At 40.2% G+C, this 25566-nt stretch overlaps 1 protein-coding gene across 2 annotated transcripts; it reads right to left on the bottom strand.

Annotated features, from left to right (window-relative positions):
• Positions 1-389: 389 nt before the first annotated feature.
• On the bottom strand, positions 390-24483 carry csnk1g1 (casein kinase 1, gamma 1). 2 transcript variants are annotated; one of them, XM_085907178.1, is made up of 13 exons: positions 24195-24483; positions 18116-18503; positions 17722-17762; positions 16261-16330; positions 12590-12741; positions 12136-12370; positions 11474-11559; positions 10814-10898; positions 10525-10673; positions 10343-10450; positions 8981-9091; positions 6906-7012; positions 390-3786 (listed from the first exon to the last, which is right to left on the bottom strand). In XM_085907178.1, the coding sequence occupies exons 2-13, from the start codon at positions 18300-18302 to the stop codon at positions 3732-3734; spliced, it is 1386 nt and encodes a 461-aa protein (XP_085763304.1). In that variant the 5' UTR covers positions 18303-18503; positions 24195-24483; the 3' UTR covers positions 390-3731. The 2 variants fall into 2 exon arrangements, with proteins under 2 accessions (XP_085763304.1, XP_085763305.1); XM_085907179.1 differs by lacking the exon at positions 8981-9091 and having other exon boundaries at positions 24195-24482.
• Positions 24484-25566: the final 1083 nt, after the last annotated feature.

Here is a 25566-nt window from a genome sequence, read left to right as displayed (position 1 = left end):
GTGCATTATAACGTTAACTAATACAAAGATACATTTGTATTATGTTTTGAAAATTGTATTCTCCACACAAATGCTAGTGTAGCAAGTCTTTGAACTGTATACTAATTTGTTGATCAAATTTCTATGTAGTGATTATGTCAATTAGATTTCTTCTATCTATTTAGGGGTTAAAGCCTCTCATCCAAAAGCATAATAAATGAAACTAACCCTTCCCCCAGCAAAAGGTATTAGGGGTTTATTCCCACATGCTGGACAAAAAACTAATGGTTCATTGACTTAAATATTAAGTTAAAACGAACAATCTTTTATAAATTTGTTCATCTATTTAGAAGCTATTTAAAAGCAGCTGGATAATGTACATAACCAAAAGAACAACAACAAACAAAAAGGTGGAGAAATGTTTTATTTTACATAAAAAAGGGTGCAAACTGGACTTCCCTTTAGGCATGGAGGGAATAAAAAGTGATTTTTTTTTTTCATGTGGGACAAATCGTTTAAGATGATTCCAGTAAAGAACCGGTATTTCATTCATTAAAAAAAAAGGAAAGAAAGGAGCTTAAGCTTTTTCAACAAATTAAAAATTGGAAACAATAAAAATAGGAAACTTGGGTCCTTCACTCTTGAAGCCCTTTGACTAACTCAAAGTAAATTTTGGAAGTGACATTCATAATTCAACACAATAATACTTATTTACAGTTTTGAGATTTCTCTTAATAATAGTTCTGGGGCTGTGGGGAGGATTGCGTCGAGGGGAAAATAAACTCTTGGCGCTGTACAACTAGATTTTCCACAGTTTGAAAGGCAGGGTGAAAAAAATAATCGATTACAGCCTTTATATGAAATCCCAACAGAAAGAACCAAGACTACAATTACGAAGTCTGTACAATTTACAATTCTCAAATAAGCATCACAACATTGCAGTAAATGTCACCCTCTTCTTCTTCTTCAAAAAAAAAATATACAGTAAGTCCAAGACAATTGTACAGTACAGCAACGAGGAAAAGTGCCAGAGAACCCAAAAAGTAAGCCATTCATACCCACTTGAACCATCCTTAGCGTTGTTTTACACATCTTTGACACCACAGCTCTGGATGTCACGCACAACCTGAAGTCCAACGCAACAAAACCTAAGATAAGCTCAACTCTCAACTGAATCGGTCGGAAAGTAAATGGAATGTCTTTTCCTCTCAAGTTCATATAGGTGACTGGAAGCCATAACGTCTCACAGAGCCGACAAATAGACGTGTTCCACGGGAGACGGAGCACGTCTTCCCTGGATAAGCCATGCGCGTACTAAACCATACAGTTGCACTGCAGGAGATCCACAGATGCAAAGGATTTAAAAAAAAAAAAAAAAAAAAAAAAAAAAAAAAGGCTGTCAAGGACCGCAACACCCTAGATAGAAGGAAGAGGCAGGAGCAAAAAAATAAAAAAAATAAAAACTGTGGACATGTGACTACACTTCCTAGATCATGTTCAACACTTCCTGGTAACTGAATTCAGGTACCGGGCGCTGGGATTCATCTTTTTTTTTAATGATGGTGGAAACATTTTAACAAAGGACAAAAGTGGAATGAGATGATTAAAAAAAAAAATAAAAAAATCCACATTCCTGGCACAGGTCAAAGGCATGGACTTGTAGTAGTAGTCTCAGGAATGGCACCAGAGGAATCCATAATTCAGGGAAACCATGAAACAAAGCAACATGAAAGGCTATTTAATCCGGGTATCCACCTCACTACCGGGAACCGTGTTCCATTTGTCTCAAGGAGCCCAATATGGAGGCCCTGCTTGATGCCACTGTGGCGTCATTGGAGGTCAAAAATGTTTCCAGCTGAACATCAGCTGTTCAGCACAGTCAACAGACACAAGTATGTCCCCAAAAGGAAGGAATACCTGTCATTCAAATAGCCTATTCCCCTCGGTTAAGACTTCCAACTATTAGAAAAGGTCCCGTAGATGCTCATATTCAAGTACTTTCAATAACATCACTTAGGCCTCACGTGAGTGGTGAGGGCTAAGAACAAACCAAAAGCTATACAGTGTAAATACACGCAACAAGCATATAGGAATTCAGTGAGATTAATTACCAACATCTACCACATTGTATTCCAAAAGATGTGGACTCCAGTGAGTGGATTCATGTGTACGTACACGCAGAGGTGAAGAGGTCATGGGGCATGGCACACTGCTTTGAAGAAGAGGAGAGAAAAAAAAAAGAAGAAGGGGGAGGGTTGACAAATGAAAGGTGTATTGCCGGCACCTCTACGGAAGCCTGGCACATGATTTAAGAATGAACAAAGGAGGAACGGTGGGGTCAACAAATGTAGTAGTGCAGTCATGATCTCAAGCTTTTTTTTTCTTTTTTTTTCTCCCTACATGTTGCTACCACTTCCTTACTCATGGCTATTTGGATTGGACAAACAATTGAGTTGACAAATGTTCACATTAGCAAGACATGAAATAAAAAAAAATAAAAACTGTGTTCGGAGGATAGGCAAGGTGACGTACTGACGATATCGTTTCAAGGCAGCCCTCCGTGACACTACGTCAAAACACAAATGAAGCGGATACAATCGCTCTGCGAGTTGACAACAGTCGGTCGGGATCATCGAGCAGTGCTTTGCAGTGCGGGGGGGGGGGGGCGTCGGGCGGGAATCCATCAGTCGCTCACAGTCCACAATTTTGGGCTTTTTTTTGGGGCCCCATTTTGCCATCTTTTTTTGAAATACATTTCTTAACCCCTCCAACTGCCATCAGATCAGGATGCGTTCTTTACACAAGTCAAGTGAGGTGGTTGTTTGGGGTTAAGGCAGAGAACAGTAGTGTTGAGAAGCTCCAAAAGCAACTACTGGTGCAGAGAGTCCATCATTTGCCATCTCAAGAACATCACGTGGCACTTCTCCACGTTCGTTTTTGGTCTCGCCCGTGCGCAGACATAAATGACATAAATGCTCCGAAGTCTTTTACTTTTCGGTTCATATACATTCAGCGTGTATGTTGGGAGAGAGAATTTGTAAGAAAACTGGTGGCAACGGAGAGATAAATATCATAAATAGTTTCTTCTTCCAGCCTCTCAGAGTGTTCAAAAACCAGGACAAGATTTTGGAGGGTTGTAGTGTGTCGAGAGGGGGTACTTGACCTCGGAGCCGGAGCGATTCTCCGCTGGGAGCGCAGGGCAGGCGGCGTGTGTGCGTACGTGCGTGCGTGCGTGTTCTCCCCCTGTTGCCCTCTGGTCCCGGGGCTCGCCTCTTTAGAGGCAGAAGGTGCAGGAGCTAATGCAAGCAGTTTAGGCTCTTGACTTCTCATGTGTCATGCTTTACATTCAGTCCCACATCAAGAATACCCAAAACGGGATTTAGCATCAAAAAAGAGCGGCGTGGAAATGAAAATACCATTTAGCGAGTGAAACAACCAATCATAAAGTAAAAAAAAAGGGGGGGGGGGGGGGGCAGATGCCGAAAGGAGGAAAAATGCATCTTGACCAAAATGATGCTTTGCAAAAGTTCCAACAAAATGTTAGCCTGCACATCCTGGATGAAAAAAATGAAAACATGATTCCCAGCAAATGACAACAAAAAAAAGTCCAGAAAACATTTCACTGGTCCTTTCAGAATATGCTGCCAACAAGAGCTCTCCTTTTTCTTGCGCTTGTATTCTGAATGGAATTTCACCGATTTCTGTCGGCGACAATCAACTGAGCCGGAGCGTTTCAGGCTGCTCGCGGAGCATCATTTGTGTCGCGGTGTGTTCTTCTTCCGTTTTCGTTTGAAGAAGCAGCAGCACCTGCGGACAGAAACACACATTCAACTAACATTTAGGCAAATGAGTGCTTATACTCAACCTTACGTTTAAAGTGAAATCAACCCATTTTTTTTTTTTACTTTACAATGTTATGTTGTAAAGGCAGCATTCTGATTAATACATTGCGTCTGTGGAATATGAGTAGAGCATCAAATGCAAGCGTTTTTATCTCGCTCCGGAGGGGGGGGGCCACCGTTTTGCCACTTCCTGTCGACTGAATGACATCAGAGTTGCCAGGTCTCTGGCCACGGTTCAACTTCGGAAAATTGGTGAGCCTGACAACTGTGAAGTCGTTTTCAGTCAACACCAAGTGTGGAAAATGGCTGCCCCCCTGAGATGGATCTGGCCTGTTTACTTCATATTCCACAAACAAAACATAAACCACAACACTGTTTCAACCAGTTGAGCTGCATAGAACACACTAAAAAAAATAAAAAAATAAAAAAAAGGGGGCTTGACTGCCATGCTTATACTTTGGTTTAAGAATTGGCATAGAACCCCGACTTCAGGTCCAACTACAAGGCTGATATAGTTGCCAACGAGCAGTATTTGGGCTCGTTTGCTTCCGATCATCTTAAACACATAACGTTAACTACTAGGAAAAAAAACCCCCCAAAAGCATACAGAAATATTGGTCCCGGAGAAAGAATATGAAGGGGTGCACACAAAGAGCCAAGACATGATGGGCCAGTGGTTCAATAAAAACACACAGAGAACAATGCTGTCGATTATGACATGACTTGGGTCCTTCTTATCAGGTTAACTCTCTGAATCGGTACTTTCAAAGTTGTCCCTCCTTGCTTTGCCAGGATCTAGGCCACATGTCAAGGTGTTCTAATGAGTTCGTTTCAGATTCAAAACCCCAACGAGTAGCTGATCCACTCCCTGTCCCATGAGCCTGAGGTGGACGAGCAGAGAGGGACTCACCACAGGTTGAGCATTTTCACGCAGCTACAGAAGAGAGAACAAAGAGTGTAAAGACAAAAGAAAGATAGATTATTACAGCAAGAACAAGATGAGGAGGACAGAACACACACACACACACACACACACACACACTCGCACACATTAACAGACAAGCACAATGGGGAGGGAGCCTTGAGTGGGGGGAAAACTAGACCACTTGCTAGTTCTGGATTGCTTGCAAAGTCTCAGGAAGTTCACGTCATATTGTATTGCATTCAGTACCCACAGGAGTTAAGTGATACTCGAATGGCGGAGCGAGATGCATTGAAGTCTCCCTATTGGTCGATGGAGGACGGAATGAGAAGACGACAAACGCTTTCACCCACACACCCAGCTCCTCTTGTCGATTTAAATTCAATCGCAGGTAACACTCTGTCTTGCTGCCATGTCACAGTGACTACGTAGGTGACGCAGCTAACGTCATATCTCCTCCACATCCCAGAGAGGAAACGGAAAGCCAAGTTGAACATTTCAAATGTGAGCTGTAGATGGCGGTTGATAGAAAAAGTGATTACGTTTACACCGCATTTGTATGAATTCAGTCTTTAATATTTCATGAAGATATGAAATGAATCACGACCACTCCTGTGATGACATAATCCCCTCTTCCAACCGTACCATGTACTTCCCCATCTCGGTAAATTCTGGTGCAATGCCGAGGTTTCATACAAAATGTTAAAAATTGGTCTATTGTTGACCTCAAAGTCAGATTCCCTGTCATAAAGGGAAAAGCGACATACTGGTACTGGGTGTAACGTTTCCGCAGTAAAATGCGGTCAAGAACACTGGCGGAGCTAGAATGGTGGCCACGGGGCACTAGCCCCCTGAAATACGCTAGGACCCCTTCCAGGTGCCAGACCAAAATGACTTTTGATTATTTTCCAAACTTTCTGAGTATTCCTTCCCACATTTGCACGAGTCCCACATGGGGGACATGTTAAGAAGCTTTATCAGCATTTTTTGAAGAATTTGAAAACAAAAATGTTTTGTTGATCTCCTGACGGCCACCTTATTTATTTGCATCTGTATGTCTATTTTGGGAATCTCAGCTATATTGACATAATTAGGATGGGTTAAATGTCTAAAAACATTAGCTGGACAATAAATCATTTCCAATTACCGGCCCACCTGCAATATCGCCTAAGACCACTAGAGGGCAGAGGACCCTCGGTTGCCAATCCCTCATTTATAGTATTAGAGGAGCAGAAACTAAATGCCAGGGGAACAAAGGGCAAACTGGTGGTTAGGGACCACTGTTCAAAGGATAACTTCTAAAATATGGTGATGCGCTGTCTATTTGACCGTATGTGCCATGAGTGCAGATAGATTAGCGCAACGTCATTTCACTGTTAATTAAGTGGCAACAGCACGAGTTCTGTTGGGTTTGACATGCTAGCGGGACCATCAAAGTACCTGCCAACAGTGACGCCAATAAAGGAAAGCTCATCATTAGACAAAAATAGAAACGACTGCAAATGATAGTGATTCATTAGAAGTAATTCATCTTTTGTTGAATCTTTCATGGCCAGTTGGGAAAGGTTGAGACGCCACCGTCATATGGAACTTACTGAAATGGAGGTCACCCAGTTTATTCATTTAGGTTGACTTTTTCTTTAATGTTAGTATTTTGTGGACCACTGCTACAGGGAGAAAGGTATTTGCTACGAGCCATGTAAAATCTGTCATGATGGGATATTGTTAAAAAAAAAAAAAAAAAAGACAATCTGGATGGGCTTTTCCTCCTTTCTTAATGCATTGCCGAGGTATCAGATCGGGACTTGTTTTCAGGTAATCCTGAAAAACAGGTGACTCAGACCCGGGTGCAAAAAAAAAGTGATTGGGACATCCCTACTAAAAAGTAGAGGCTCAAAATGAGAACCTTGGTCTGATTGATGCATATATCTTTAAAAAATAGAACCACATGAAAATTCGATAGACGAACAAATAGCCAAAGATGAGCAACCCACAGAAACGAGATACACGTGGTCGTATTAAGATAAAGGATGTCACAATTCCACAGCACGGCAAAAGGCAGCGAGGGCAAAGCAGCGAAAAGAAGTGGAGAGGAAGAGCAGGAAAGAGAGGGGGCAGCATAAGGACATGGTAGAGAAGAGGTGCGGCTGCATGACACATACTTGGCCTCGTCCACCACTTCCACCTCTGCCTGGGCGGTGATCGGCGCATTGGAATGAGCTGCTAGTGGATCGTCAGCGTTCAGCTCCCCGTTGGTTGAGCTGACCACCTGCGGCACACGCAGTACACAAGCGTCTTCACATCCCATCTGTCCGCTTGTTCTCACAACCACACAACAACTACAGCAATGATTTCAGCGGGGGAAGAAAATGCAACATTGCGACCGCACTACTTCGACACGATGCACGCGTGCCAGTCTCACAGTGGCAAAGGGCAAGCCGCATATCAATAGCACAAAAGGCAGACTACGTTTAATGTATTATGCAGTGGCCAAGATTAGATAAAGTTCCGGAAGTGGTTTTAATTCATAACAGTCTGGTGTGCCTCACTGTGCAACTGAACACACAATTGACATTTTGTAAAGTACGGATGGATTTAAAAGCATTTTAAACACAAACACACTTACATCAATTTGTAAGGCACTGGATATGATATGAATACCAATAACTACACATTTCTGCATTAATGAACAGATTTTTGGGGGGGACATATGCAATATTGTTTTGATTGCCAGATACTGAAATGCTCAAATTAACTATTTCTTTTTAAACAATTTATGCATTTTTTGCACAAAATGCAAAACGTTAGATAGCTAGATAGCTTTTTATAGCTTTCCCTGCATTGGTTTCAAAAAAACTACCAACCTATACAAGAGGTTTTGAAAGAACTGTCAAAAGCATTTATTCATTGTATTAAAGGTTATCTCATTTTGTACTTCTAAATGAAAAAAAGTCATAGCGTGAGGTGAATCAGTAACATTACTTATTACTTTCTTCTTGTTAATCATTAAAATTAGGTGTGCTTAAATATTGTACTTACATAAATACTTCCGTGGTTTGTGCGCTCGTAAAACATTAAGATCACAGTTTGACCCCATAATGATATTCCGCAGTAGCTGATGGCAAAATAGCTTTGAAATCGGCACAAATTGGCCATCAACCAGCATTGTGAAATGGATTGTCACCACTCCTTTCACGACCCACTGTAACAGGGGGATGGATATTCTTCTTCAAGTCCATTTCAGAAGGACAGTGAACACATGCACTAATTCAGGTAATCTCGCCATGCATGAAGCTTCGTGTTTTAATGAGGCAGACAAAGATGCCATGAAGAGTACAGCGAGACCTGAGCGCAAAGACTGTTGTTCCATGGCATCATCATCATTTGTGGGGCGGGGCAACATGCATATGGTGGTGTGGGGAAAAATAAAAAAAAAATCCCCAGCCAGAGGACCGAAGCTTTGTGAGACGAACATGATCATATACGTCTCGACACCTCATCTACCAAATTGGAAAATTATTAGAGTGACAAGACCACAACATGTCTAAGACCAAATAATTTATGATCAATTTTGAGCTGTAACTTTGTTTCAATTTATGGAGACAAATTAAATTTGAGTAATACCTCTAAAATATGATAGTCTCCTTTATGACACTGATGACAATTAAAGCATCCATCCATTTTCTGTACCGCTTTGTCCCCACGGGGTCGCGGGCGTGCCGGAGCCTATCCCAGCCGTCATCGGGCTTGTAGGCGGGGGACACCCTGAACCGGTTGCCAGCCAATCGCAGGGCACACAGACACGAACAACCATCCGCACTCGCACTCACACCTAGGGGCAATTTGGAGTGCTCAATCGGCCTACCAAGCGTGTTTTGGGGATGTGGGAGGAAACCGGAGTGCCCGGAGAAAACCCACGCGGACACGGGGAGAACATGCAAACTCCACACAGGGAGGGCCGGAGGTGGAATCGAACCCGCTCCCTCCTAACTGTGAGGCGGACGTGCTACCCAGTGCCCCATCGAGCCACCACAATTAAAGCATTTTAATAAAAAAATTGGTTTAAAATTATTTGAATTTTGTTCACTTATTAGAATGTCAAATGGGAAAAAGAAATGTGCTCTGACATATATAAGCCACTTGAGCATGTGACAGCGCCAATGAGGTGCTGCAAGACAGATTCAGGGCCTCAGACCTGGACGGGGTGTGACTGGTTGAACAGGTGAGGGGTGCATACCTGCACTGAGCCCCCGTGCCTGTCCGCTGCTAGGTGGGAGGTCAGATAGGAGGAGTTCGCTTGGCGAGTGGGCTGCACCTCCCATGCTCCTCGTCGATCAGAGACTGCTGTCTGCCCGGGAGTCGGGGATGCCAGCCAAGTGACAGGGAGAAGAAGTGGGTTTGGGAGTGCAATGAGAGAGGGAGGAATTATGGAATAGTTGCATTAGGAAAGATGGGTATTCCAGTGTGCCAGGCCAGGTTCATGCAAAGCACCATGAAAACTGAAGAATAATCGTCAAACCAAACCAAGCAAGGCTTATAGCCAGCCAGAAAAAAAACAAACAAATGTGCCCAAAACCCAAAAAGTGTCTAAAACTGTTGCTTTTGACTAAAAACAAAACAAAAATTGAAAATCGTACTAAACCAATGAATAACAATTTACTGTGTCAGATAATCCAATGACAGAGCGGTCAACTAAATGAAAATTGATGTAAATCCATGACAGCAATCTAATTAGTTTTAATCATCCATGACACTCAAAGTGTACTTTTAAACAATACTTCTGTCACATTATACGTATGGAAATGCATACTTAAAGGGGAAGTCACAGCCAATTACACTCAATCCAAAAATATGTTGTATGAGCCCCACTCCTCTAAACACAGCATTCTAATTAATAATGCATTCGTCGAAAACCTGTTTTGCTTTCTCGGGGACAGCCATTTTGTCACTTGTTGACTGAAAATGACGTCAAATTGACAGCAGGTGGCAAAATGGCCGCCCCCTGAAATGGATAAAAACAGGTAGATTGATCTCGTGTTTAATTCATATTCCACAAAATAAACATTAATCAGAACATCGTGTTTAGACTAGTTGGACTGCACAGAACATAATAACATTGAAATTTGGGGGTTGACTTTCACTTCAAATTGGTTTGAAATGAGCTATTAAACAGAAATACCATGTAAGCTTTGTGTTCACATAAAACCATTTGCAATAGAACATTTTATAAGAGGGGAAAATGAAATTCCTCAATAGCCCGTTTGTTTTTTCAAAAGTCTTGCACATATACAATCGAGATGGTATTGACTCGCTTTGGCATTCAAGGCACATTCCGCATTTCTCTTGAAAAGTTGTTCTATCACCTTCTCTGTTGAGTGTTTCTTTATGTAGTGTATATCTAACAAAAACGCAATTTTGTTTGTTTGCCAGTTGTCGGTGGCTTTGTTGATTTCCGAACATTCTTTGCCCTCAACTCATATTCACCACAGTTCTACACAAACCTTTCATCGTTGCATTGGTATCTCCTGAATTGAGCCATCTGTACACTTGAATGGCCCAACCTAAAGTGTGAATAGTCCCAGATTTCATACTTTCATACCTGATTTCTTATTGGTGGGTGTGCTGAGGTCCGGTCTCTATGAGGATGGCTCTCTCTTGTGACTGCAGATGCCCCCGAATCTATATGGACGGACCCCACTGGCGTGGGCTAGAGAAAAGACAACTCATAAACATGCATTACACTTGATCTTCGTTCGTTCACGTTTGACGTGTGCTACTTACAATCTGCCTGCCAACCCAGTCGTACGTGTAGTCGAAGGTGTATCCTTTGCGCTCAAATAATTCAGTGAATAAAGTCCTCAGATATTCATAGTCCGGCTTTTCAAAGAAGTCTAGCCGTCTTACATATCGCAGGTAGGTGGCCATCTCCTCTGAATGAAACAACATCAGAGGGCTAAGAATTCAGGATGGTTAACAGAACTTGCAGCTGTGCTTGTGGTAAACTATACATTGTATGATGTTTGTATATACTACAAAACCGTCAATTATGCTGCACAATTAAGTAGAATACCTGGGAAGTTCTCACATAGGACTTCAATGGGAGTGTTTCGTTTTGTGTCTCCAATTTTTTGGTATCGCTCTTTCAGTGTGTCAGCCTGCGGGAGAGCAAACACACGTACGGCACGTGATATGAAGCAGTTCTAATGACTACTGTACTACAGAGTAATGATGATTGGATGGGATATCAAGTGTTCATATCGCGCCAAACCCACTCACATTATGACTGGTCTAACTTTTGCACTCTTTTGTCTGTGGGAATTTTTCTGAATTGTTTTTTGGAGGCTTCTTTCAAATTTATACGTCAAAAGAGATACATGGGATTGAGGTTCGGGATTATTTGTTCTTCACACCAGTCCCTTCCAAGCATTGATGCGGTTATAAGATTTACTTGTGCTAACTATCCCAAATTTTTGGTACAATGAATCAAAATTCAGAAGAACTGATCTACCCCGATTCCTGATTAATTAGCTGACACAGGGTTTGGGTCAATTTAGGATACTGACCTCGTCTTTCACAACCAGTGACTTAAATGGATTCCAACAAAATCTACTATTTTATTTGCAGACCGATATTTACAACCTGATTTTATCAGCACAACGGATGAATAAATTAAAAACACATCCCAATAAATACGATATGGAAACAAAATGAAACAAATTTTATATGTTACCTTGAGCCCTTGCCATGGCAAACTCCCACGAAGAAAATACATGAACATGTGACCTAAGGCTTCCAGGTCATCTCGTCGGCTTTGCTCTACATGAAAAAAATTATAAAACATCCTCTGATAAACTAGTTTCAGGAGCCAAACTAACTAACATGAAACACTTCAAAGCAATGATTCTCAAATGGTGTGTTGGGAACAAAAATTGGGTCGTTCACAAATTTTCAGTGGGTTGTGGACGGCTCGTAAAAATATCCAAGAATACAAATTGTATTTGTATCCGGTTTTCTTTTTCTTTTTAATGGGAAAATGACTCACTTCTGCTCTAGTAACTAGTTTACGCCGTCAACAGTGCAGCTCAGACTAGCAGGTGTCATTGCAAGCAGTACGCTTTGGGTGGAATAGTCAAATCTATTTGAAACAGTGTTTAACAAGAACATATGCCGAACATGTATTATCACAGGCTTTTTTAAACAAACAAACAAACAAACAAACAAACAAACAAACAAACAAACAAACAAACAAACAAACAAACTACCCTACTCCTCTTAACATTCATAGGTGTCACGACTTTGTAACAACACAAAGATGCGGGTCCCAAGATGACAACAGTTGAGAACCACTGCTTCGAGGACTTCAAAATAAACTCCAAAGTTGTGATAGCATACCTTTGCCTAAATGCGTGTTGATCGACATGTAGCGGGCAGTGCCAGTCAAGCTCTTATGCTCCCGGTATGGAATGTGTTTTTTGGTCTCTGGGTCGATGTATTCTTTGGCCAAGCCGAAGTCAATAATGTGGATAATGTGCTCCTTTTTATTCCCTTGCCGTCCAATGAGAAAATTTTCAGGTTTTACATCTCTATAGATAAGGTTTTTAGAATGCACATATTCCATTCGAGATATCTGTAGAGAAAGGATAAAAGTCAGAGTGTAACAACAGGAATCTTGTTTCCCTATGGATGAGCTGCCCCACCCAATAAAGTAAACTCAATGAGATCTACCATGCACTAAAGTTTATCACAGGTAAACCTCGGGGTTAATTGCCATAATACAAACATATAAGTACATACAAGTACTAATTCATAATAGTCACTGATATAATTGAAATAGTGAATAACTCACTAATTGGATTGCGATCATTAGGACAGTCTTCAATGAAAAGGTCCTGTCACACAAGTCAAATAGGTCCTCCAGACTCGGGCCCAAGAGCTCCAGAACCATGGCGTTGTATTTCCCACATGGTCCAAAGTAAAAGACTTGGGGCACACCTTCAGCTAAAATATAGAAAGACAAATTGTCAGAACCCGAATGGCAGCTACTGAGTGACATCATTATGTTGATGTGTATTCACTAGTGCGTTCAAGTACACCATGGAAAAGCGCCACCTCTTAAACTCATACGCAGTCCCAAAGATGCGCTTTGGTACCAAAACATGAGAACGTTTGATTTTATGTGCCAACTTTGGTATCCCATACTTTTCTTGGATTTACTCTTGATGAGCTATGTTGTGATAACACTTTAGTAACACACTCGTACACTGAGGTCTTTGCAAAAAATAAATAAAAATAAATGAATAAATAAAATAAAAAATTGAATACCCATGCAACTGTTTGTTAAACATGAAAAAGCAAAGTGCTGGTTTTCTCTTGTTGGAATTTAGAAGATATGATCACATTTTAGGAGCAATTCACGCAGAAACTGAGGGAACTCGACATTATTTTCTTGCAACTGGATAATTTTAAGTGAACTAGTATCTTTTTATAAAGTCATTAATGTTCATGCAGTGGTCTATAGCAAAGGTGCCTGCAAATTAACTTGTCCTACAGAATGGACAAGTTGCCAGCATATGGAGATAGTAGGAGTCATGCCGCGCTCCATCCTGTGTTTTGGACACCATTATCCAATGCTGTGGGTTGCTAATTGAACTACAGGCACCCCGTGTCTGTGGGAGGCCTGAAATGTGTCGGTTTGGAGATGGTGTAAATAAGTGGATGAAGGGTTATTCAACAGAAGACATTGGACTTTTAAAGAACTAAGGAAAACTCAAGACAGTAGACCCATCATTATCGGCAACAGAAAGTCCAGTACCTTCTATGTACAGAATATAGACACATTATAATGGTGTATGGGCGGATAGACACTCAAACCTCCTGAGAAAATGTCATTATTACTATGTACAAAGCTTTAGCGAAAACAATTCATACAGAAAACCCGAGATTGAAGATACTGACAACGCTTATTTACAATATTTTCTTGGGGTACGATAATTGTTGTCCAGGCCAGTGACTTTGTTTTTTTAAAATCTTTTTTAATTTCGTTAAACCAGAGTTCAGAAGAAAGGTTTTGGTTCATTTTCATATTTGTGTTTATTATTATTGTGTAATATTTAAGTTTTGTTTGTGACCACTGTGTTTTTTTATTTTATTACCAGAGTGGTACCAACAATTTTGTCCACGGCCCATGTGTGTACTGAAAGATTATCTACCACGTAGATTGGACACAGGTGGACTTTTTTTTTGCTTTTGCGACTTTTAAAGATAATTGGATCAGTGCTTTTTAGGGGCTTCATAATACATAAGCAAATTACAATTTTCCCTTTTTTTTTATTGTAATATAAAATATTGTATATACATATTTATCCAATTCAGATTTCACACTACAATTTAGGATTACTTTGTGCAAATCTGTCAAATAAAATGCACATTAAAAAACATTTAAATTAGAAGTTGTAATGTAAAAAATTGGGTTTAAAAAGTTTAAGGGGTGAATATTTTTTCCACAAAACTGCATAATCAAAGTCCCCAAAAGGCTGCATTATTAGGAGGAAAGAAAAACAAACAAACAAACAAACAAACCACGGGGTGATCAAAATATTCTTCAAGATCTCTTTCATCTGTCACATTAATTGTTTCAATATGAATTGCATGAATGCAGGAGATTTTCAAATTGTCCTTACAGTGACAAAGAAACTGTTTCATGAGTGCAAACACCCTGTCACAGTGCGCCTGACCTTAAACAATACTCGCTCAACCATTACCCCGTCTTGTGATGACATGGTAGCAGAATTACTACTTACAGATTTGCATGGAAAAATAATCCTCACAGGTTTTGAAAAGAATTTTAAAAATCCGTGATTAATGATAACTGAAATGATCACTGATAATAATCATCAGTAGTATCCAATGACAGTTGGTTACAGACAGAAAATAACTCCTGACTGGCCATGTGTCAATGCACATTCATTCTGAAAGCTCCACAAGCACGATGACAACAGCATCGACTGTGTGGAATCTGGAGCTGCAATGATGTCATATTATCCTGTCTGGAGGAGAGGCGAGAGTCAGATTAGTACTAAGAAAGGCAGACCCACTCTCTAAATATTTAATGAATTTCCACAGAGTTGCCCTTTTCCTTTCCTCAGCTTTACAAAAACAATAGTGAGCACATATGAGCTTCCAAATGTAAAGACTGAGCATCACAAATTCTCTTATCCCCTTCTCCAACACTAACTTGTATACAAGTTCCCTAATAGTAAGAACAGATTTTTTTTTTGCGAAAAAACAAACAACAAATCACAGAAAATCGAGGGTGAGCCGTGAGCGTACTATACATGAGTACGCCCGAAACTCAAATTCATCACTTTGTACAGGTGAAATCTAGGGATTGTTTATAAAAAAAAATAAAAAAGTGTAATTTCATTCCAATACAATATGTAATGCAATATGTAATACAGCCCCCCCCCCCCCCCCGTGGGGAGAAATGAGGGGACCTCAGATGGGAAGATCTCCCTTGCAGGACTGCCAGGCTGCAATGAATGCTGACTAGGAAACATTTAACACGCAATGTAATACGAAAATGTGACGGTCTAGAAAAGGGGAGGGAGGCGAAAATACCCAGAAATTAAAACAAACATGCTCAATGCCGTGTTCTGTATAAAAGTGGATTTCCCAGACGGCAAGAAGTATTTGCCAAAGCAAGCCTTTTTTTGCCACATTGCTCAGCGATACAACAATCTAAACACTGGCGCATATCCTTGACATTCTGCCGCTGCTGGGTTTTGTGAGATCAAGTGTGATCACACGAGATGGCTTTGCGTCTCATAACAGGAAGTGGTGATAGCTCCGACAAAGGCTCCGGTGATGCCAGTGTTTTCACAACACAACAAATCCAAATCAGTCCAATTACTTTGCAATATAATACTTTTTCTCAACACAACAAATTCAAATCTGTACGATTACTAAGCAGGTAATTTTTTTTAGTGTAGACACCTGCAAATCAGGAGAGAATATAATGGGAGTACAAAAGGTAAATCAGCTTCTGAGGGACAATTTTTGGGGTGCGTTACTTTTCGTGTATTAGGCAAGTGCGCGGTATTCTCAATAAATTACAGTAATTTTGTATAATTTTCAGATGAAAAAAATCCTTTAAAATTGCAGCTATTATTTAAATGGTCCCTATCTATTTCCTCTCATAGCATAGTTGATCAAAATTCCTTATGGGATTGCAGACATGTGGCTGTACCAGATTCAGTTTTAGTCAAAGGGATACTTTATTTCAATCAATATAGAGACTGATTACTGTACAGTAGGGTTCACAAGTTTCTTCCACCTTTTTTTTTTTTTTTTTTTTTTTTTTTTAAATTGCACACAGCTCCTATTTTGCCCCCAAGGTGATTGTTTAGCCACACAAGGATACCAATCACCCACTGTGTAAATGATACAATCAGCTTATCAAATGACATCAAATAAACCAGTGACAGCAAAATACCAGCCAAGTCTGTTGCTTAGACCTACCTGTAGTTCCCAGCGTTTTGTAAAACCGGTACTCTAAATGCAACTGTGGTGCCCTTGACTTTACTGGTTCCTGTGCAAAAACAACAGGCAAAGTAAGTCTGAGACAATGCCAACAACATTACAGGTGAAATCAGTGTAATATTGCTGCTTGTGCACAAGCACACTGTATCAATGATAGTTTGGTACACAAGTGATTTATTATCACCAAAAACTTGCATGATTCTATAAAGTACTACCATATATGGGCTACACATTTAAAGAAAAAGTACCGGACATAAGAACAAATTTAGGAGAATCCTGTAATTTCATGTGAAGTTTTATTTTTTATTTTTATGAGAATAAATATTTCACGTAGAAAAGTGAATTATAGTACAATACTTAGATAATTAAATGTAACTCCTACATGCAGTTGAATAAACATCTTGCCATATCTCTGGCGAATGTCTTTGTGACCGTTTGCAACCTTGAACAACCCCTGATGAAAAACAATCTACATTGGAGCAGTGCGCAAACAGTCACCAATCCACTCAGTGGGATAAAGGCTTAAGTCACTTATTTATTTTCAATATGGCCTTACTACTCCCTTGCTTAATAATAAAAAAAAAAGACTCAATGGAGGCTGGCAAGGTACATGGGGGAGGGCAGGGGAGGGGCATGCTTTATCCTGTTAGGGGACAATTGGCTCAGCCTTACGTGTGTCCAATCTGACACAAAAGGGAGCACAAAACATCAACTATCAACATTTGAGGTGACAACGTGACTTAGACGGATATACAATTTGCCGAATATACTGCAGGACTACAAACTCAATAACACAAGCAACAGCACCAAACCTTTATCTATTAATAATCCAGACACTGTCTTTTTTTATTGCAATCCAAATGTATTTGTGGACATTTCAAGGTTAATTTTATTAACCTGACACCGAGCGAAAAAAGCTTCCGATTTGGCAGACGAAAAACGGACTTCACTGTCCGCTGACGTTTGGAAAGGCAACACTCTGCCCGAATATGTCGCACCAACTACTTTGGTGGATGATCTGAACACTAACATTTCCTCAACCTGTGTGGAATAACAGATGAGTCACTTTGCCAGCATCTAGGCTTCCTAACAGCATCCCCGCTATATCATTTGTTGGGTAACATTAGTTTAGCACGTATGAAAAGAGTGGTGACTAATCTGGTCACATTTGTGTATACATTAAGCAATCCCTTTGTCTAATGAAACATGTTTCCTGTCTGACAACAATGGCACAGTCTAATATTAGCAACCGGGTTTCTTTGATCAAGTAATAAGGTGCAGCATGAGAAGAGATTTGACTGCATTATCTACTAATAAACCCTTGCACTCTTGTTACTTATTACTAATGGTGGTGAGACATTCACCCAAAGATGACAAAGATGCATCTTGCTTACAACCATTTGTACCCAGAGGTAAAGTTTTGAGAAAAGGTCAACTTACCAGTTTAATAGCTACATACTCATTGGTGTAGAGATTTTTACCTGAGGAGAGAAGAAAAATGTTCAAAATAAAAGACATTTAACCATGTTATACGTATGTATGCACATAAGCATGTAACAAACATAAGAACACAGTTGATTCATATGTTGTTGCTAGTTTGATGTTATTCTGCTTTGTGAAATGTTGTTGCCATTTTAACAAAATACATGTGCACAGAGAATAAAATTGCGTCACCAACAGAACAACGTACAAAACAATTTGGTGCCCAACTCTGGTTTTACATGTTCATATCTGTACATCCACACAACGCATGTCTGTTTGTTCTGAATTTTGACTGTGCTAGCAAAAATAATTATTAGAAAAGAGACTGCTCTGACTCATTTCTTTAACTTACCTAGCTTCAATTCCCCAAAGTTTCCACAGCCAATCTTCTTGCCTACACGAAAATTTGGGCCCACCATGAGAACCCCAGAGGAGCTTGAGGAGCCCGACGGCCGGGACGAGTGTCCAATGCGACTTCCCTGGGAAACTTTCGTACTCCTGGCAGGCCGCTCGCCATATTTGTCTCTCTGTGGTTCCATGGTGTAAGCGGCACAGTTCAACGAGGGCCTGGAGTGACGTGTACAAAGCCCCCCTGGGCTGGGCCAACCACAGCCACCGCCCTGGTCACTGGCAGTGCCTGGACGTCGCACACACAATCATGAGACAAAAGCTGGTTTGGACACTCTTCTGTCCTCACTCTGGCCTCAACATTGATCACCGGAGGGAAGAAGGTCAAAACCCTAAAACAGAAGATTCCATAGAAAAGATTAAAATAGTGATTAGAAAGAACAACAATAACAGCAGATGAGTGAAACGGTCCAAAGTTAAAATAATCACCCATCCATTGTTATGAAAATAAATACAGAGTTGGGTGAATGTAAATAATGAATACCACTACTTTGGGAAAGATAAAACTACCTAACACCTAATTATTAATAGTTAATTTTTTTAAATATATAAAATACAAAAAAAAAGCAAAGCATACTGGGAAGCGGGTACTCCACACAAAGCAAAAACAATACCAAGACTCACAGATTCTTAAACTATCGTGATAACTGAATGGCAGCTAAAAGCTTTGCCAGGCTGTTTATCTTATCTGGAGCCGAGTAGTCCGACTGGGAAGGTCGAGGAGAGACGCTGCCGCATCTAGCGGTAGCAAGTTTATCATCAAGCTTGGGCAGACTACTCCTGCCTGCTATCCACGTCTTCTCTGTAATCACATCATTTTCCTCATCTAGCACCAAAATAGTCCCCCCCCCCCCCCCCCCTTACCATTCGATCAACAATTTGGGGATCATAAAAACTATTAACACTTTATCTTCAATTAATTGTAAAGACAGTATTGTTATGAATTTTATGGGCTGGACAACTCACTGTTTACAAGAGCACAATGCCCGATAAGGACAGCGTAGTTTACCGTCAAGCCGGGTGCTGTTGAGATGAGTGCAAGAATCCCAGCCAACAGTGACTATCAAGATTATCTTCCGCCCACAACCTTGGCCAAATGGGCCATGTTTGTGGAGAATATTATGTAAACAATTACATAAAAGCTGTCCACTCCCAGGGACATTGATGGAGGCTCGTCTGTTCACATCAAGTGCACAGATGCACGTAGAATTATGACACCAGGAATCAAATAAAGACCAAGCAATCATACGGTGTCATCTCACAATGATAGATTAAAAAAAACAAAAAACATCCAGTGTATGTTTGTGGCAAATGTTAATGAAATTTCGACAGTTTACCACATGTATTAATTATTAAAGCCTACATGTCAATTTAACTAAAAGGTTGATGACAATATTGTAATTCCTGTGCATGGAAAGGCTGCAGGAGATAAGTACCATGTATTTGTGTGTGTGGGCTTCCGGATGACTCATGCTCGGTATTGCCTGCACAGTTCTCAGCATTAAAGACACCTCCAGTTGCTCTCAAGGGCAACCGTGCAATATTACTATTACGTAAAAACCAGGAACCGACCTGGGTTGCTCTAAAACAGGTTTACAGTAAATACCATTGGCAAGATGGAACTCCTCCTGTTGTGTAAACAATCATTTGTGAACTACCTTAATCCGAAAAGAGGATTGCAGCTGGACTAACAATGATCAACCCACACATATTCAGTCTGATTGCAAAGGACTTTTACATTGTTTGTTGTATTCACCACAGATAACGGATATAATAATAATAGTGTCAAGACATTACAAGATGTGATTTCTTTCAAATAAAATTCTAGACATAATATACCCTCTTGCATGGCTTCTAAATATATTCGTTTCAGAAATTGAACCACATTCTAATGACAGCTGAAATAATGACACTATTTTCTTGATTTAAGGGTGAAAAATATGTTTTTCTTTCTTACATATTATTTATACTATTACTCAAAATGACCAAATGAAAAGCAATTAAACACTACGCTTCCTGCAAAAATGAAGAACCTTGAATTTGCATGCCTTCCAACAAACAATATATTAGTAGATCGGTATTCTTTCAATCACAGATTCACTGTCAGTGTATGATTTAGAGATGCACCAAAAATTCAGCTATTTTTATTTTTTTTTTGGCATAAAATTATGCAAAGTGTTGGGTTTCAGTCCGAAACAACATGGCCAAAACAGGACGTCGTGATGACGCAAGCAAAACCCTCCAAGCGAGCACACTGAATTAACCACTCGGTGGTTTTCTGTCCACCCATATTTTTGATTCCGATTTTTGAAATTGTGAAAACAAACCTGAATAAAAATGCTAGAAATTTACTAAAAAGGGCTAAGATTCACACCAAAACATTTTACATTTGGAGGGAGTGGGATTTCTAGCGTGCACATTTTAGCTATGGAAACAGGTAATCAGAACCGGAATTAAAAGCATTTAAAAAAAAGATTTATAAGGAATCTGGTTTCAAGTAATTCATTTAATATTTTTATTTTTATACACATTGACAAAGTGAAAAATGACCCAGTCGAGGACTTTTGGGTCGTTAGGAACATTCCTGACAATTTATTTTTTTTATGTGTATTGTTCCTTGTATGCCAACTGGTTTCTCTGAAAAATCTTTCTGGAAGAAAAGACAGGAACTAATTAATGATTGATGGCTTTCTGAAGGAGCCAAAAGGTAGATTAAAAAGAGACAAAAAAAAAAAAAAGAAACACAAAAACTGACGCACGTTTGAATGAAAATAATCAATTGAATGTAAATTTCAAGTGCCTTTAATCAGTGTCACTAAACATAAAAAAATAATGCTAGTAAGTGTAATGCAGACTCTCCCTTAAGGTTCTATTTGTGGAAAACACACTAGTGGGACATTTAAATAGAAATGTATTTCTGGGCTTAAGGGAGGGAAAATGTGACTTTTGTGCGACCATTCGCATTGCATAACCATTGCATTTGAACATGTCCAGACATGTCTGGACGTTTCTACAAAACATACAAATGAGATACCGGGGCTGCATGAGCATTTGCCTAAGAGCTTCACTGCTGGAAAAAAAAAATCCATTATGTACATATTGGTGCACCATGGCAAGCGAGAAAACAATTGTCTTGCTCAAAAGGTAGAAAGCCTTCACTGACCAGATTGCACTGGGCATGTTGCCGAGCCAGGCCACTCCCCGATGAATGAGCCTGGAGCACCGAGTACAGCTAGGCCACATGTAGCAAACTGAGCCGTCTTCATTTACACACGTTACAATAATATAAAGGATACAAGGTGCCTTTTTCACATCTAACATTTGGACATGCAAATGTAAAGTTGGGTTTCATATTAAGGACAACTCTGTTCCATTTGGGCTTGGAGTATCAATATTGCTTGTGCTTCATGGTAACTACATTTAATGTACTGTCTGACATATTAGAGTATACCTGTACTGGACGTGCTTTCCATGAAAATAATCGAGGCAGCCGATTTTGTTTTGCGACATGCTCATCTTATTTACCGAAATGTTGTGGTTACCGAAAGGCTCTGTGGGCTCTTTCATTTTGATTGAAGGTGGGGAAATCCCCGGTATTGAACTCCAGACATGGTTGTACGAGAGCAAATACACCTTTGGATGCATAATGCGCGAGAGGAGAGGCAACAATAAGATAGCTTTAATAAAATTAATGTCTGGACATTCCCAGGGGTCATTGGTGGTCTTGACCTCACGACATTTTGAGGTTACAAACAGCAGACTTTTTTTCATCCACTTCAACTAAAAGATAGCATCATGCAAAATCTGTGAATACATAAAACTGTTGTCTTGTCTTAATATACAGTATAGTCAATTATAATAGTCACTGCCATGGACTTCCTGTTTTATGGATGAAGCTTGGTTTCATCGGCTCCAATTTTCACCATGCAAAATGATGCCATTCTTCAAAAGAATACTCAGGACAAAAATATTTTGCTGAACAATAGTCAAACTTAACTAATGATTCATTGTTCAAAACTTACAATACTACGCCAATTGTGGTGACTTCAAGTAGTTGGGTCTGGTCACTTCATTAGGGACAGCGAAGAGGGGGGGAAACATGACCGCCTATGTTATTTTCTATCTATGCTTTGTTAGTAAAAGAGGCAAAAAAAAAAAAAACATTACTGAGTCAGTCAAAACAAATGGGTCACTTTGATAATTGAACGAAACCCATGTGCAATTGCTTTCTTGTGGATTTATCTGTTCTGGGCCATTTTGATGATGTGACAGTTTTGCAGCTTTATTTATAGAGCCCATTTCATACACAAGGTAATTCAATGAGCTTCATATAGTTACAAAACAACATTTAAGGACAATATTTAAAGGGTAAATGCAATATTTGAATGCAAAAGACTGAAAGACATTTGAAAAACTGAAACATTTGAAAGCAAAAGCAAATGTAGAGAAACAAATAATGTAATTTAGTAAAATTACCAACTGAATGTACAGTGCTCGAATAGAACATGGGGGCATCGTTTTTAACTTGGATTCAAACACATTTACACTCTTGCTCTGTGGACAGCTTAGTCCTTTACATGCCGCATAACAGCTACAAGATGATTCACCATGTTTGCATTGAACGCTGTGGCTCCACTAATTCTCCCGACTTTGCTGACCTCACAACCCTCTGGCTTTATATTCTACGAGCATTTCTTTAATGCATTTGGAACCTAAGCCATTTGGTGATTTAAACACCAGTAAAATGATTGTAAAATCTACTCTACAGCTGACTGGGGGCCAGTATCAAGTCTTTAGCACAGGAGTAATATGGTCTGATCTTTTTTGCCCTGGTCAGAAGCCGAGCTACAACATTCTGAACAAGACTGAGTTTGAGCCTGTATTTTATTTTTATTTTTACAATAAAATGAAACGCCGACAAAACGGATGCATTATTATTACTACAACCTATACAGTGAACGTTTTCAGTAACAGTGATGGTACTATAAGGCCCTGAGGTATCAACTAACTAATCTGTTGGCATCTTTTGATTGTCACATAAAAATAAAGGCTGTGAGTGGAGTGATTTAACCTTCAGTGGCAAGAGCAGCCTGAGAGGGGGCCTGCCAATAGTCCACACTCCTGCTGTGACAGCGTCAGCTAACATTTCCAGTGGAAAAGGAAAGGAAGTTTTGCCTAAGGTGAGCTCAAATTCCAAGTGTAGCACAACAAATGCCATGTTGCAATTTTTCTTTTGTTTTCGTTTTTCTTAAGTGTGCATGTGGGCAAACGATGGGGGATCGACTTGCAAAGTGTGGGCTGCAAGGTGAGGTCTTGCAATTTCAATCCCCCGAACCGATAAAACAATTCAACTCCAGCAAAAAGCCACTACATGGAGTAGAGGGCCCCGAGATGATAGAAACAAACGATGTGCTATCTTATATTTGCATCGTACGGACGATTCAAAACAATTACTTAAAGAGATGCAGCGCTTTGTTGAAGCTGCGAGGGTTAATCTTGAATTGAGCGGTAAAGAGACTTTAGATCCGAACGCGGTTCAAAACAAGGAAACGAGCCATTGCTTGATGAACAAAGCAAGTCGCCATCCGTGGGGGTCCAACCTCTATCTGGCGCTGGTCATCACATCGATTAGTGGACAAACACACCGTTAGCCAAGTTAGCTCGCCAGCAGAAAACCTGACAAACCTGCTGCAAAGCTAACGTTAGCCACATTAGCCAGCCACATCGTCTGGGCCAATTTATTCCAAAACAAGAGATGTGAAGAAACATCGAATTACTTCTATTTCTTCATCGTATTTTCACAGTGTGTACGAGACGCGTTTTATGAACGATAAGACTCGAATAAGCCTTAATGGCAGCTTGTCGTAAACGCCTTCGCTAACATGTACTGATGGCTGAGTGACAGCTGCACCAAGCGCAACAAGGAAATTAGCTCCATCAGCTATGGAAATCTTAACGAACAAGCAAAAGCCCCGATAAATTCCGGATTTGTGACTGACCGCGAACAAACACAACAGGCTCACCTTGGTTGCGATAGATCCAGATGAAAAAGGACACACGCCGTAAGATGTCTTGCTGCCGAATTCGCAATGTTTAGAGCCAGTCTTGACTCAAGGATCTCGGTGTTACTTGTTGGTGCTGATATATCATGTTAGCAACAGAGTGGGAGCCCTCTCCATTATTCTTCAGGAGTCCGCCTTCGCTCGCTGCTGGCTGGAGTGAGGTTCGAACACACCGGATGTAGAAAAACGGCACCGCCCGCTTCCACACGCACACTTCCAGGTCACACGGATACGAGTTCATTTAGTTGTGGATACAACGTGGGATGTCCTGTCACCTTCATAACATTGATTTAGTATTCTGGGGTTGGTAATAATTGACAAATCAGTGAGTGGAGGGGTCATGACGAAAGGAGTCGTCCCGGGCTTAAAAGTGCACATTGCCACATGGCAGGCTTGTCTTATATTTCTCACAAACTTTGCACCTTGTTTTCCAGGTCACGTAGCTAACGTCGCCAGTCAAGGCGCAACATAATCGCAATTCAGAAAACGCACGAGATTTGGCCATTGTTACTCCGTTTTGGAAATCAAGTACCAGAAATTACATGGTGGTCTTAACAGAGGCACACAAACACTATTTACTAAAGGTGGTCCACTAGGCATTCAAAGTCCATTTCTGGAATTGTTTCGAGCTACGTATATCGTAAAAGCAGGGGCGTCTCGAGACCCTTTGCTACAGGTAAGAAGCCAGGGAGCCCCCCTTATAAAAAGCAATATATTTTTACCCTAAAATAATTATGATAATGAATACAAGTTATAACTGTATATTAATAATAGTGCTTCGATTGATTGGCCAATAACTGCCATCGGCTGATTTGTGAAAAATTGGGTTCAGCACTTCAAGCAATAATTTCACATTATTATTATTTTGCAATATTTAATTTAAAAAAAAAAAAAATAATTTCTATTCAACACACGTAAAGTACCAGTTTGGAAGGATCAAGCTGAAAGCAGAATTCATATTTACATCAATTTTGGCATATCACATTATTCTGCTGATGAGAGCAAGTTTTAGCAGTAACATAGGACTAAGTTCTTGCAACATGGCTAAAGACAGTTCAATGTAAAACAAATTCAAACAGATATGGCAGGGTGGGAAGTTTACTCCCTGGGAGGGCCACAAAATAGATCTTTTGCTCTTCTGCATCAAGACGTACTAGTTGAGGTTAATTGTTCAGGCGTCTTTTAGGGTTGCCTCTGAGAGCTATTATGAGCACAACCCATCATGTAGCCCAAGGGAAGACCCTCGATATGCTGGAAGACTGTTCATACTCTTCAGGTTGTTTTTACCTCTGAATTTTCTTTCTCTTTCCTAGCCTAGCAAGATAATTCAGAA

This window comes from Syngnathus leptorhynchus, chromosome 3 (genome assembly GCF_054491065.1).
Source record: "Syngnathus leptorhynchus isolate UIUO chromosome 3, UIUO_Slep, whole genome shotgun sequence".
In the NCBI taxonomy this organism is placed as follows: domain Eukaryota; kingdom Metazoa; phylum Chordata; class Actinopteri; order Syngnathiformes; family Syngnathidae; genus Syngnathus; species Syngnathus leptorhynchus.
The sequence above is the reverse complement of the archived record's forward strand: the minus strand, read 5'-3'. Positions and strand labels throughout refer to the sequence as shown.